We start from the raw sequence: 13,587 nt of genomic DNA on the forward strand, positions 1-13,587 counted from the left end.
CTATTAGTGATATTAATTTAAGTTGGAAACTCTGAAAAGTTGCCTGAACCTTGTTTTCCGTTTATATGAAAGCAGTTCCTCTCTCCAGTTATTTTTAAACCACCAATATATAGATCTGTTATGTGATCATTGGCATATTAATATTTGCCGTTTCTGGCTTGCAAACACTTGTCCGTATTACCGCCCGATTAGTCTACTCAACTACTTAGCAAAGGTTTATCAGACAATAATACTGGCAGACTCAAAACCGACGTAACCGCTAAAAATCTTCTCAACGACGAGCAAGTCAGTTCGACCTAAACATTCTAGCGTCAACCAAGTGCTCCGCCTCATGGAGCACATATCAAAGGGTTTTTCGAAAGACTTCAAGCTGGAGTCCCTCGGGGTGATAACACAGGGCCCCGAGGCCCTATATACTTTACACAAGCGACAGCACTTAGAGCCCGTACGTGGAGCTAGCCAAATTTGCGGATGACACTGCCTTCTATACGTATATACGTACTTTATAGAATTCAGAAAGTGGACGTGAATGGAAAACTTTCTAATGGATCAGTTAAAAATAGGTCCCACAGGGGTCTTTATCAGGACCATTTCTGTTCCTTATTTACATTAATGACCTTCCTTACCATGGCAAGGACAAACACGGGATAGTTCTGGTTGCCGATGATAAATCACTAACTTTTAAAATAAATCGACGTGAATTAGCTTTTGACGACTTAAACAACTCTCTCGCCAAGTTGAAGCTAATAATTTGGTTCTTAACGGAAAAAAACGAAGTGTATAAAATCAAAACCAATGTACTACTTAATAATGAGGAACTGAAACTGAAGGATACGACAGTTTTTCTAGGAATAACGTTAGATTCTAAACTTCAATGGGGCCCTCATGCAAATAATTTATCGAATTGGCTTAGTTCTGCTGCCTATGCGGTAAAGAAGATACGCCATATGACCCACGTAGAAACTGCTAGGCTGGTCTATTTATTTACTTTCACAGCATTATGTCATATGGAATCTTGATATGGGGTAATGCTACAGATATAAGCAATATTTTCGTGCTGCAGAATAGGGCTGTTCGTTCGAGAGTCATTGAGAGATAAATTTAAAGATTTTAAAATAATGACAGTGTATAGTTAGTACATATTTGAAAATTTAATGTATGTTTAAAACATTTCTAAATTTAAGAAAAGATGTGACTGCAATAATTTAAACTTTTGAAGTAAGAATAAACTTACAGAGCAATATGCTAGGTTACATAAAATTCATAATTCGTTTACAGGTAATTGCATACAATTCTTCAATAAACAACCCATTGACATCTTGGAGATGTCTCTTAAAAATTCAAAGTTTGTATTAAACGTTAGCTTATAGAAAAGCCCTATTATAGTATAAAGGACTACGTAATCGATAAAAAAGCTTGGGTATGTATTTTTGCTCTAACCAGGTTGCTCTTTTAATAATTTTAAATGACAATTTGAGATGGTGATAACAAAAAACCAACACCCGGCTAAGTTTTTTGTGGGCTTCTTTTTAGACCAGGACGCGTTTGTAACCCTCGTAGCTTTAGTTTTAAGTTTACGAATATGGTTATCGCCATCATCTCACTACGGTGTAATTCCCATGTACGCATCAAAGGTCCACCTATGGGCCTACTTGAATAAAAATATTTTTTAATTTGACTTTGACTTTGACCACCGAACTATACCTCCATCACATCCATAACATAGGAGCGCTTGGTTCACAGATCACATTTGCGCAGTCCGCTGCGCGAAGTATGCGTTCGTCCTTGTTAGACTCTACCCCGTGTTAAACGTCGTCTCAAGTTGTCACATCGTCATAAAGTGGCACTCTCCAAAACCACTTCATGCGCAATACTACCGGATGCCCCTGGTTCGTGCGTAACCTTGACCTCCTCAGGGATTTCTAACTCCCCACTATTGCCCAATATTCCAAAATTCTCATAAAGTTACTTCCAGAAGTCTTTCCGTCATCCAAACCTTATAGTTGTGGCTTCTTTCTGCTCATCCAATCTTAGCGCCACCCTCAACAAGAGAAGGCCTAAACATATACATAGGGCTCACACCACGACCTCGGACGCGTGCGGACTAATCACCGTCCGAACTTCGTTACAGAGCCGAGGTTCGGCTTCAAACGAGACTTCCTGAAGCCGACGATCCCTAAGCTTCTTCCAGCCCTAGTGTTGAAACTCTCATTCCGAGACTCGAGATTTCCGAATTGTTTACCCGAACTCGCGGGGTTGCATTCAAATTCAAAATTAAAAATTCACATTCAAATTCAAAATTCATTTATTTCAAGTAGGCCTAATATAAGCACTTTTGAAACGTCAAGTCTGTCTGTTTGTAGTGATTCTACGACCGGTTCGGAAGGCAGATTCTACCGAGAAGAAACCGGCAAGAAACTCAGCAGTTGCTCTTTTCCAACATCAACAATTTACATTTTACATTTTAACATTCATTTTTCTATCTTGTGAGAGCTGAAAGCGGAGCCGGATGCTTCCAAGCAACCTTGTCATTAAAAAATTCATCAATTGTATAGTAACCTCGCTGTAATAAATGTGTTTTAACAAATTCTTTAAACTTGGCAGGTCCAAAATCACCTTAGGAATCATATTATAAAAGCGTATACTCAATCCCACAAATGACCCCTGTACCTTACGCAGACGATATGCAGATGACACTAATTTATGACCATTTCTTGTAAGTCGACTGTTTGTCTACTTTTTGTTTATAAAGACTAATATGTTGTCTTACAAATACTATATTGTTATAAATATATTGTGAAGCTACAGTAAGTATGCCTATTTCTTTAAACTTCTCACGGAGGGATTCGCGTGATTTAAGTTTATATGTTGACCGTACAGCTCTTTTCTGCAATATAAATATAGTTTCGATATCAGCTGCTTTACCCCATAACAAGATTCCATAGGACATAACACTATGAAAGTACGCAAAAATTCGAAACGTAAGTAGGAAATTTATTTTGTTCGGAAAAAAAAATAACATGTGCGGCAATGAATGTTTTTTATATCGATTCTATGCATTCGGAAAACAAACTCCAAGGAGGTTCAATAGGCTAGAAACACTTATCTCTATTATAATGGGTAGGTATAATATAGAGGTCAGTGGCTAAAACCCATTTAAATTAAAATAAGTTCAGACCTCCACAGAGTATAGAGTTACAGACTAGTACCATATTAATCTGTGGCATAGATAATTTTTTTTTAAGTTAACCATGAATGTAAACATACCTAAGTATTATTTCCATGGTAGGTATACATTCTATGTATGCTCGTAATTTTCCAATTCAAGGTTGTTTCAAGATCCTTACTCAAAAGATCTATCGTTACGAATGTGCAATGAATAAATTTTTAATTCGATCATCACTATGTCTACTGAGAAGGCATATGTGCACTCCGGCCCCTGGAGCAAGTCAGCCTGCAAGCCGTGCTTCAGCCGGCCCGAAATATAAACCCAGCGATTTTCAGAAGTTTATATTGGTGTGGACCAAGAAGTACAAGAGCAAAGCCGAAATACCCCAATTCGTTTCGTACGTATCATGTCGATGTTATGCAACAAATTATTCCAAGAACCTCATTACATACCTGATTTGTTTTTACTCTCTAAACATGGTCATAGAAAGCTGACAAACAATGAATTTACAACTTAAGTATGTAAAAAACTGACAGTTCCCTATTTAATTTACCTTTCAGTACCTTTAAGATTATCAGCGGTATATGACCTCAGTCACAAATGGGGCAACTGGGCATATACCCCTTTTTTCATATTATTTATATTATTTTCCATCATAATAAGTATAGAATTTTTTCAAATATCATTAATTTAATCAGGCATTCTTCTAATTTGGTCTTTGACTATCAATTTGTTCATAATATGTAAACAAACCAGTAATGATTAAAAATACATTCTAGGCCAGATCTGGTAGAAAGGTCTAGGAGTGAAGCAAGGATTAAGATCTCAAACATTTTGATATTCCTCACCTGCCTTGCCAGTTTAGGAGCTGTATTGTCTGGAAGAGCTGCAGCAAAAAGAGGCGAATCTGTCCATCAAATGAACTTAGACTGGCATAAACAATATGAAGAGGACTATAAGAAGAAACATGGTACAAATGAGAGCTAAATATTTAATCAAATGTTTTATTACATTTTAAAGAGTTATGTAGAATGCTTGTAATAGAAAATGTATGAAAACTTTTAAAAGTAGGTACATTTAGAATAAATTATATTTAATTCAATAATATTTTATGAACTTGTTCTTTATTGTTTTTGATTATTTCTCTCCTTTACTTTGATATGATTTGCAATCTTGATAAAATAAATATTGTGCAACTTGCTTTGCTTAGTAGTAATGTTGTATTATCTTGATAAAATGTTATTTACTGATAAGTTTATATCCAAAAATCATGTCTGGATACTCTTATGATTCATGGCACAACATACCTCACTATATTACCTCATAATATTAAGAGAGATTAGCCTAGACAAACTGACAGTTTGTTTGAGATATGCTGTTATTCTAATAATTATATGTTAGACACAAAAAGAGTTATTTTGAAATCACTTGAATTGTATTTAATTTTATGTATAGATAATAACTTACATTTTGGAAATTAGTGAATTAAAATTGTGATGCAAATATGGAACTTATACTCTAGAAAATTAAAAAAATCTTGTACTATCTATTTATATATTTATATACACCCCTACAACAAATAAATGCATGCTTATCAGTCTTCATAAGTTATTCGGTTTATAATATGTTCTACATTTTTCAATAAATAGTTTTGTTGTCTTCTCTTTGATTACTTCTTCCACACTGAGTTCAGTTTGCAAAAGGCGTAACTGGAAATAAATTCTTAGCATTTGTTACTGACATTATTGGAATTTATGATATAATATTACGAAAAAAAAAGCAACAGCTGGATAAAAGTGCCCTGCTTTTGCCTAGTAAGAGTCTACAAACTACAAAATGCTGAATTATTTAGTGTTAGGGCACCATTCTCCACAACCAACTAAGGGCCATAATGTCGATTGGTCTTCTCAGCAATCTTTGCTTTTTAACAGTCTCTCTGTCCACTTGTGAATACTAGGATAAAACAATATCCTGCGGCGCTAGCAACTGTCACTCTGCCATGTTGTTGTGACTTAATGGGAAAAAAATTCCCCAAGAATTCACCATATCTACACATTTGACGCTTAATATTATTAGTAATTACTCTGACTCTTCTGGTCTCTTATCTGAATTAATAATCTAAGATTCTCAGCCCAAAGCTGAAAATGACAAATAAAGTCTTAGTAAAACAGTATACCTTTTTTTGTTCAGTCTTAAGATTCCTAAGCACATCTATGTCATCAGGTGCACTCTCTTTTGCCTCCTTTAATTTCTTTACTGATTCAGCAGTTGAAACTATGCAATTTTTTATAACATTTTCCCTCTCGCTGTGCCCATTTTGTATCTGGTGGAATAAGTCTTGACATACTGATGTTGCATCTACTTTACTTTTAAACGATTCTGTTGGTAAAGATGTGTTTAAAGTGTAAACGATTTTATCATCAAGTACACGCATCTTTTTCAGGACATCCTAAACCAAAAGGAAATAAAAACAAAAAATGTTTATTACCAAAGTAAATTAGCATCATCATGTACAAAAAATGCGAAACAAATTCGCTCCACGATGTTCTATCAGATAAATATAAGAAGAAACAATTTTTTTTAGTTGATAAAATACGCATTAAACTTTTTAGGTTATAACTGAACTGACCGACTATGTATTATTCATTTAAAACTATGACCACATTAATGAACGACGTGCTTAGCCCAAAGTTATGAAACCCACTATTCAATACTTATAATCACCTGAAATTCTAAAAAATCGGGACAAATCATTGAGTTTTCTTTCCTGTTTGTAATTTGTAAATAAAAAAATTATCTGACGGCACAGGTTACACTACACAGAATACTAATACTCCTGCATACTTTACTCTGTGAGCAGTCTGTGGATTGCTTAGTACCACGGATTAACCCACGATAAACAATAATACAAATTATGTCACAAAATATTGTTCATGCTACCAAATTTGAGAATAACATCAAATTTCAATTTTCAAATAAAATAGTCCTGTCTATTTAGGCATACAAGAGTGCAATAGAGCTATAAATTGGTATGAGTGTTTCTAACACCATTATAAATGAATGCTGAAAGTCCCCATCAAGGTAAGTGCCTTGATTTTTTTTATTCAAGATCATAACCTGGTAAGCATAAAATTAGATCAGACATGCATCTATAAAAAGTGAAATTTAAATATTTTTCATCTGGCAGGTGTCAGGTTACGAATCACCTATAGCGATAATATAGCCTTTGCATACCTACAATTTTTGTATTATTTTATTTTGGTTATTCTTTATTTTATGTATATTTTGATGTTATATTATTTTATATACATTCAATAAAGTATTTCTCCTTCTTCTTCTAAATCACTAGGCATCTGCAAATGGACATAAAACATTCAAATATGTAGTTGCAATATTCAATGCTCGCCATCTGTGAGATAGTGTACTTAGATCTATAGTTTTAAAACGTTTATTTTATTTTTGAGTGATAACAAAATACTGTCATTTTCTTGCTGGGTGCTAGAAAAACACGAAGATTGACAATAGCCCCAATACAGATACTACGAACCCTTTTATGCTGATGATTTAACATTGGAGAACAACTGACAACTATCATGAAAATACAGCAATCCAACTTATTACAGGCGCATTTTGCACAACATGCCTTTCTACTGTTGCAAAATATTGTTTTGAGTTTTACCGACATAGGTGGGAGTAAAGTCAGAACTCCCAATGTTTTTACGATCAACTAATAACATATCTTTTGGATGCAGTAGATAACAAAGCCACACTTGGATTTGATAATATACCCGAAAAAGTTATATATATTTAAACTATTTTGTATATATAAATTATATTGACCGATAGAATTTTTTTTTTGCGTATATTACAGCTTATATAACAAAGCGATAGTAGATAACAGTTTCATACATTTGCGAATGATAGTAGCTTCGCTAAAAGTATGGAAGCTAACCAGACAAACTTATGCTACTTTGAATTATTTGAAACCAAGCTGACTTCCGAGAAAAACCGCAAAACCTTTATCTATTTGCATTAAAAAGAAAAAGCATTATTTTTAACTGTTAAAATCTGTAGTGTAAAATAATATGAAGTTAATTAGACAGGTGGATAAGCCGCGTAGCACTTTGAGTAGAGCGCATAATAAGTAGTCTCCGTGAGAGGCCGCCCGCGCGTAGTATCCATAGATCCATAGTATTCTGTAGCCTCAAAAATATCCTCTGTGGTCGATTGTCAGATTTCTCTAAGGTTATTCGTCGTTCGGATAAATTTTATATTTGTGTTTTTGTCTATGGAAGTCTTTCTTTTACGACAAAAGTCAAAATGAAGTACGTTTGTTTTGTATTTTAATAAATCTTAATAATCTCTCAATGATTTCTTGTGTATTTGTATAAATATTAAGGTGGAGTGATAATTTTTCATGATGAGTGTTTTATTTGCAGGATCGGACTTTGTGCCTACAGTGGATTCAAAATATATCCTGGCCATGGAAAAACCATGGTTAAGGTTGATGGCAAGGTATGAAGCTACTTTAGATGTAAAATAATAAGAGTGTCCTTTAGCCTGCACTGTTTGAAATACTGTTCAGGATAATATATTAAATTTTTCGACTTTGGTACAATACACTGACTCTAAACTAATTTGTTTTGTCGAAGAGGTTATAATTTTTTTAAACACTAAGTAATGCTCAATGCAGCAGTATATTATAATTTTATAATTATATTCACTGAAAAGCCATCAATCGAACAGTGCGCTATATATTTTCGTTAATTTCACAATAGTAACCTCGCTATTTAGTTACATATATAGATTGATTTGCTTAAAACAGAAGTAGCACCAATATAGCATAGTCTAAATTCCTCTTTAGAGAGAAAAATTATAACATCACATAAGAAGTAGTGGTATGTTAGGACTTTGGGCCTCACTTTTGTTGGGCTGAGTTTGAATCCCAGCATGCACCTCTACCTTTTCTAAGTTATGTGCATTTTAAGTAATTAAAATATCACTCGCTAAAATGTTTGAGCAAAACATTATGAGGAAATCTACTGGTCTGAGCGTTTTAATGTTCTCAAAAGCGTCCAGAGTCCACCAATACAGAACAAAGAGAAGGAAACCTGTGCCCTGTAGTGGGCTGGTAATGGGTTTATGTGATGATGAAGTTAAATAAAAAAATCTTTTTATTTCAGTCTTTCACATTCTTAAATTCAAAATGTGAAGCAGCCCATTTGATGAGGAGGAACCCACGTAAAGTAACATGGACCGTGCTCTACAGGTATAATTTATTATTTACCTAAATTTGACCATTCTAAAATTATTGCCATTGTCTCACTACCATGTATGCATATTTCATGAAATGGAGTAGGCTCTACTTGAATAAGATTTTTTGACTGACTTCAAATAAACACTAATTAAATAATTTTTTTAACATTTAATTTTACAGGCGCAAATTCAAGAAGGGTCAAGAAGAGGAACAGGCAAAGAAGCGTACCAGGAGAACTCAAAAGTTCCAGAGAGCTATCGTAGGTGCTTCCCTCAGCGATATTATGGCTAAGCGTAACATGAAGCCAGAAGTCAGGAAAGCTCAGAGAGATCAAGCTATTAAGTAAGAACTTTTTATAACTTTTATCAAAACTAGCAATGGCTAAACGCTAAGCTAACTGGAAAAAAGTCATGGGAACTAATTTTAGTATATACTCAAGATAATGCGGAAGATATCTCCCAGATGCTTACTCTTTTACTATTTTTATTAAAATCTGTCTGTTTTGTTGATGGAAAAGTAACAGAAAAATAAGAGTATCAAATTTATAACATAAGTGTAGGGGATTATTTAGTGTTTGCTATTAGATAGGTAACTTTATAATTCTTGTATGATGTTAAAAAAAGTCAGTATAAAATGTTTACCTTAGTTACTAATGGCACCCAAGTGGCACAAGACCTTGGTATTTGGAACTCCCTACAAAAGACCTATGCCCAGTAGTGTAGTTTATATGATAAAGTTACCAATATATTGCTAAGGGACTCTTTGGCAAGTTCCACTACTATATTTTAGTAATCTATCCCGGGTCCTATATGTGACCTTATAATTGATCTAAAGTCTTACATGCTAACCATCAAGGCTGTTCTCAATTCAAGCGTACATATATGAAAAAATGATCAGTTAAGCCAAAAGCCCGAAAATTAGAGTTGCAAGGGCCGCGTTTCAACCTAACCTAACCTAACCTGCTATTGCAGCTAAATCCTTTCTATGAGAGGATCTCGAATAATTATCTGACATTGAGAATTAACATTATTATTTAGTTGTCAATTTATCTACTTCCAGAGCAGCAAAGGAACAAAAGAAATCAACTAAGGCTGCAAAGAAGGTCACCACAGCACCAACAAAGGCGAAGGCGGCACCCAAAGCTAAGGCCGCTAAAGTCAGTCAGAAAGCAGCGCCGCGTGTTGGTGGAAAACGATAAGACATTCTAATAAAAAATCTTTAACCAATTACTGTTTTACTTAATTGACATCAAAATAACCTGAAGAATCTCCAGATTTTCTGTTGTAATTTGTAACCCTCGTGTTTATCAAATTTCTGTGCTACCAATCTGAAACGCACAGATAAGCGTGAACGCGATAACTTGTCACACATTTAGGGTTAGTTGGTTGCATTCCATTATCGTTCTGCACTGACCTTAGAGAGTTAACACATTGGGCATCTGTTAGTGAGTACAGTAGGGCACGAGAATATTTTCTTGTTACTCTTAGTATAGCTCAGCTGGCAGCCAGCATGATACGCGCCACTGAAAGCTGATCTGTCGACCCACACCTTTTTTTTACCCAATCTCAGAAATAGAACCATTGAAAAATTCTATGTTGCAGCAGACAAGTTGTCAGAGCTATCATCGAAATACATGCCAAATAATGGGTGCCAATAAGTCGACTAGTACATAAATTAGAACACCTCGGCATACGTGGTGGTACTCCCTATCTGGATTAAAGACTTCCTAAACGATAGAAAATTTCGCGTGAGGATTGGCAATGAATTTTTAAGTATTCGGTTCTGTACTATGGCCGATATTATTCACCCTGTACTTAACTGATCTGCAAAATGGTTTACATCTTCCTTTTTCCCTATTCGCTGATGACACAAAATTCTTCGGGAACCCTATGCAGCAGATTAAATTATTCAACAAGATTTGAATGGTATTGAAAAGTGGACGAAGGAATGGCTACTATCGCTAAATGTCAATAAGTGCACTGTTTTACATATTGGTAAGAAGAACCCACGGCTGCCATATTAACTAGATCATAAGCAATTGAAAGTGGTGGATACACAAAGAGACCTAGGCGTGATCATAAGCAGTGATCTAAAATGGGAAGCGCACATTGTGGCTATTGTCAGTAAGGTCAACTCTTATCCTTTACACAATTAGGAAAGCATTTTTTGATAAAACCTTCATACAGATATATAAGACATATGTAAGACCTTTATTTGAGTATGCTTTTTAGGTCTGGAGTCCCTATTTTGATAAGGATATAGAAATGCTTGAAAAGGTTCAGAGACGAGCCACTAAACTGCCAAGAGAATTGAGAAATCTTTCATAAGAGCAAAGGCTTGCAAACCTGGGACTCAGCAGTCAGCACCCTCAAAAGTAAGCGAGAAAGAGGCGATCTCATTGAAACTTATAAAATATTAAATAAGTATTACAACATTACAAATTTTGAGAGAATCATTCCAAAAAATGATATAGACGCATCAACGAAAGCTGCTTAGCCTATTATAATATAATAATAATACATCTTGGTAGGGCTAGAACAAATTTACTTGCACTTTACGCAACTAAGTCTGAATAATATGGGAATACATTAGAATAATTCTATGCCTACGTTAATAATTCTAGTTACGTTGTTGAAATATCATCAACACGTACGAAGCGTTTTACTTCTTCCTTTCTGATCCGCACCGCAAAGGCCTGTAATGCCATCTTCCGTCTTCCCCGATACCTATAATTTGGGTACCTGCAAATCAAGAGTGAATAGGCATTTTCTAGGCAAGCGCGCTTCACCTTAGGCTGCATCATCACTTACCATCACTTGTGATTGCAGTCAAGCACTTGTCTATATATTTAAAATAAAAATAAAAAATAGTATTGAGTAGCTTTGGCGAAAACTGATTATTGAACTACATTCTTTGAAAATAGAATCTTAATAATTTACAAACTTACACATAGGTTATTTAAATTAATTATGGCACTATCTAAGCAACCACCAGTAATATTAAAATTGTGCAGTGTGGATACAGCAGATGATAATACAGTTGTCACAATCCAGCAGCTGGTGTACATAAGGCATGGTGTATATGAGGCGACTAAGGGAATATACTGCAATCACCAACTTATCTGCCCCACGTGGTGATTACAAACCCTCATGTTGGGAGTGGCCTTTAGTCCAGCAATGGACTGTTATAGGCTTTTGATAAGTTAATTAAATTTGTTATCAGGGATGTTAGGACATCATCAAAACTATTAGGCTTAAAAGTGAAATAAAATAATCAAATATATTTATATTCATTTTATTGTTCTTAAATTACTATTGCATGAATGGTATAGTTCTTACAATTATATTATCGATTTTGATCCTTAAATAGGCACAATACAATAGTTTAATAATAAATAACATGAGTTTTTGAATGACTATTTCGAACTAATTCAGTTCATAATAACGTTTATACATTCTTGGCTAAAGTATCTGCCTTTGCTATAACTTCTTCAATGGGTCCAACCATATAGAATGCCACCTCAGGTAAATGATCGTATTCACCCTGGAGGATTTTAGAGAAGCCTTTGATGGTTTCCTCGAGTGGTACAAGTTTTCCTGCATGCCCAGTGAATACTTCAGCAACCTGGAAAGGTTGTGAGAGGAATCTCTGGATTTTACGTGCACGGGCTACGGTCAGTTTGTCTTCCTCAGACAATTCATCCATACCCAGGATAGCAATTATGTCCTGCAGTGATTTGTAGTCCTGGAGAATCTTCTGAACTCCACGTGCTACATTGTAGTGCTCAGCTCCAATGATGTTTGGGTCCATGATACGTGAAGTAGAGTCAAGAGGGTCCACAGCAGGGTAGATGCCAAGCTCAGCGATAGCACGAGATAATACAGTTGTAGCATCCAAGTGAGCGAAGGTGGTGGCAGGGGCCGGGTCTGTCAAGTCATCAGCAGGCACATAGATGGCCTGTACTGAGGTGATGGAACCTTTCTTGGTGGTGGTGATACGCTCCTGCATAGTACCCATGTCAGTGGCTAAGGTAGGCTGGTAACCTACAGCAGATGGAATACGACCCAGCAAGGCAGACACCTCAGAACCAGCTTGGGTGAAACGGAAGATGTTGTCAATGAATAGCAGCACATCCTGGCCCTCCTGGTCACGGAAGTACTCAGCTACAGTCAGTCCAGTGAGGGCAACACGGGCACGCGCGCCAGGGGGCTCGTTCATCTGACCATACACAAGTGCTACCTTAGAGGTTTTGTCTTTTAGGGAAATTACTCCAGACTCAATCATTTCATGGTACAAATCATTACCCTCACGGGTGCGCTCCCCGACACCAGCGAACACGGAGTAACCACCGTGAGCCTTAGCCACGTTATTGATCAGCTCCATAATAAGTACGGTTTTTCCGACACCAGCGCCGCCGAATAGACCGATCTTGCCTCCTTTGGCGTAGGGGGCGAGGAGGTCTACAACCTTGATACCAGTGACGAGAATCTCCTGCTCTACAGACATCTCAACGAATTCGGGGGCTTCAGCGTGGATGGCGGCTGTTTTGTCGGTAGGAATGGGGCCACGCTCGTCAATGGGCTCTCCAATTACGTTGATAATGCGGCCAAGGGTCTCTGCTCCCACGGGGATACGGATGGGAGAGCCAGAGTCGAGAACGGGCTGCCCACGGACGAGACCTTCGGTACCGTCCATAGCAATTGTACGTACGGTGTTCTCACCCAAGTGCTGCGCCACCTCGAGAACTAGTCTAGGGGTCCGGTTTTGTACTTCTAAGGCATTTAGGATAGGTGGAAGATCATCCTCAAATTGTACGTCAACGACAGCACCGATGACTGCCACCACCTTACCTGATCCCTTTCCTGCGGCTTTAGCTGCATAATCACGTTTGTTCGCTAGGGCTGCGGCAACCAATGGAGTCTTCTCAGCCAAGGAGTTGTTTACTACCGTTCTTGTGGCCAGAAGACCAGCTCTTCCGACGGTAGAAAACATGTTCGTTTTTCAAATGTTCGTAGGAATGTACAGTATTCGATAAATTCTTCTTTTAAAATATTCGGTGCTTGTCGGAGTTTACGTAATGAGGAATAATGTCCATAGAGAACAGAACAAGTCTAACTTCACTTCCGTTTCAAACTTCAGTCGATACTCGATACTATGAACT

At 36.4% G+C, this 13,587-nt stretch overlaps 4 protein-coding genes across 4 annotated transcripts; 2 read left to right on the forward strand and 2 right to left on the reverse strand.

The window, feature by feature from the left end:
• The first annotated feature begins 3,268 nt into the window (after positions 1–3,268).
• LOC120626530 (UPF0389 protein CG9231) lies at positions 3,269–4,833 on the forward strand. The gene is made up of 2 exons (XM_039894069.1): positions 3,269–3,566; positions 3,949–4,833. Exons 1-2 carry the CDS (start codon positions 3,283–3,285, stop codon positions 4,154–4,156), a joined length of 492 nt encoding a protein of 163 aa, XP_039750003.1. The 5' UTR covers positions 3,269–3,282; the 3' UTR covers positions 4,157–4,833.
• Positions 4,710–6,007, reverse strand: LOC120626531 (coiled-coil domain-containing protein 58). Its single transcript, XM_039894070.1, has 3 exons — positions 5,894–6,007; positions 5,346–5,618; positions 4,710–4,878 (listed from the first exon to the last, which is right to left on the reverse strand). The coding sequence occupies exons 1-3, from the start codon at positions 5,921–5,923 to the stop codon at positions 4,771–4,773; spliced, it is 411 nt and encodes a 136-aa protein (XP_039750004.1). The 5' UTR covers positions 5,924–6,007; the 3' UTR covers positions 4,710–4,770.
• A 1,351-nt stretch (positions 6,008–7,358) lies between these two features.
• LOC120626568 (60S ribosomal protein L24) lies at positions 7,359–9,652 on the forward strand. Its single transcript, XM_039894121.1, has 5 exons — positions 7,359–7,494; positions 7,609–7,684; positions 8,353–8,438; positions 8,607–8,768; positions 9,486–9,652. The coding sequence occupies exons 1-5, from the start codon at positions 7,490–7,492 to the stop codon at positions 9,622–9,624; spliced, it is 468 nt and encodes a 155-aa protein (XP_039750055.1). The 5' UTR covers positions 7,359–7,489; the 3' UTR covers positions 9,625–9,652.
• A 2,052-nt stretch (positions 9,653–11,704) lies between these two features.
• LOC120626312 (ATP synthase subunit beta, mitochondrial) lies at positions 11,705–13,544 on the reverse strand. Its single transcript, XM_039893784.1, has one exon. It carries the CDS (start codon positions 13,416–13,418, stop codon positions 11,874–11,876), a length of 1,545 nt encoding a protein of 514 aa, XP_039749718.1. The 5' UTR covers positions 13,419–13,544; the 3' UTR covers positions 11,705–11,873.
• Positions 13,545–13,587: the final 43 nt, after the last annotated feature.

Source organism: Pararge aegeria, chromosome 9, assembly GCF_905163445.1.
Source record: "Pararge aegeria chromosome 9, ilParAegt1.1, whole genome shotgun sequence".
Taxonomy (NCBI): Eukaryota; Metazoa; Arthropoda; class Insecta; order Lepidoptera; family Nymphalidae; genus Pararge; species Pararge aegeria.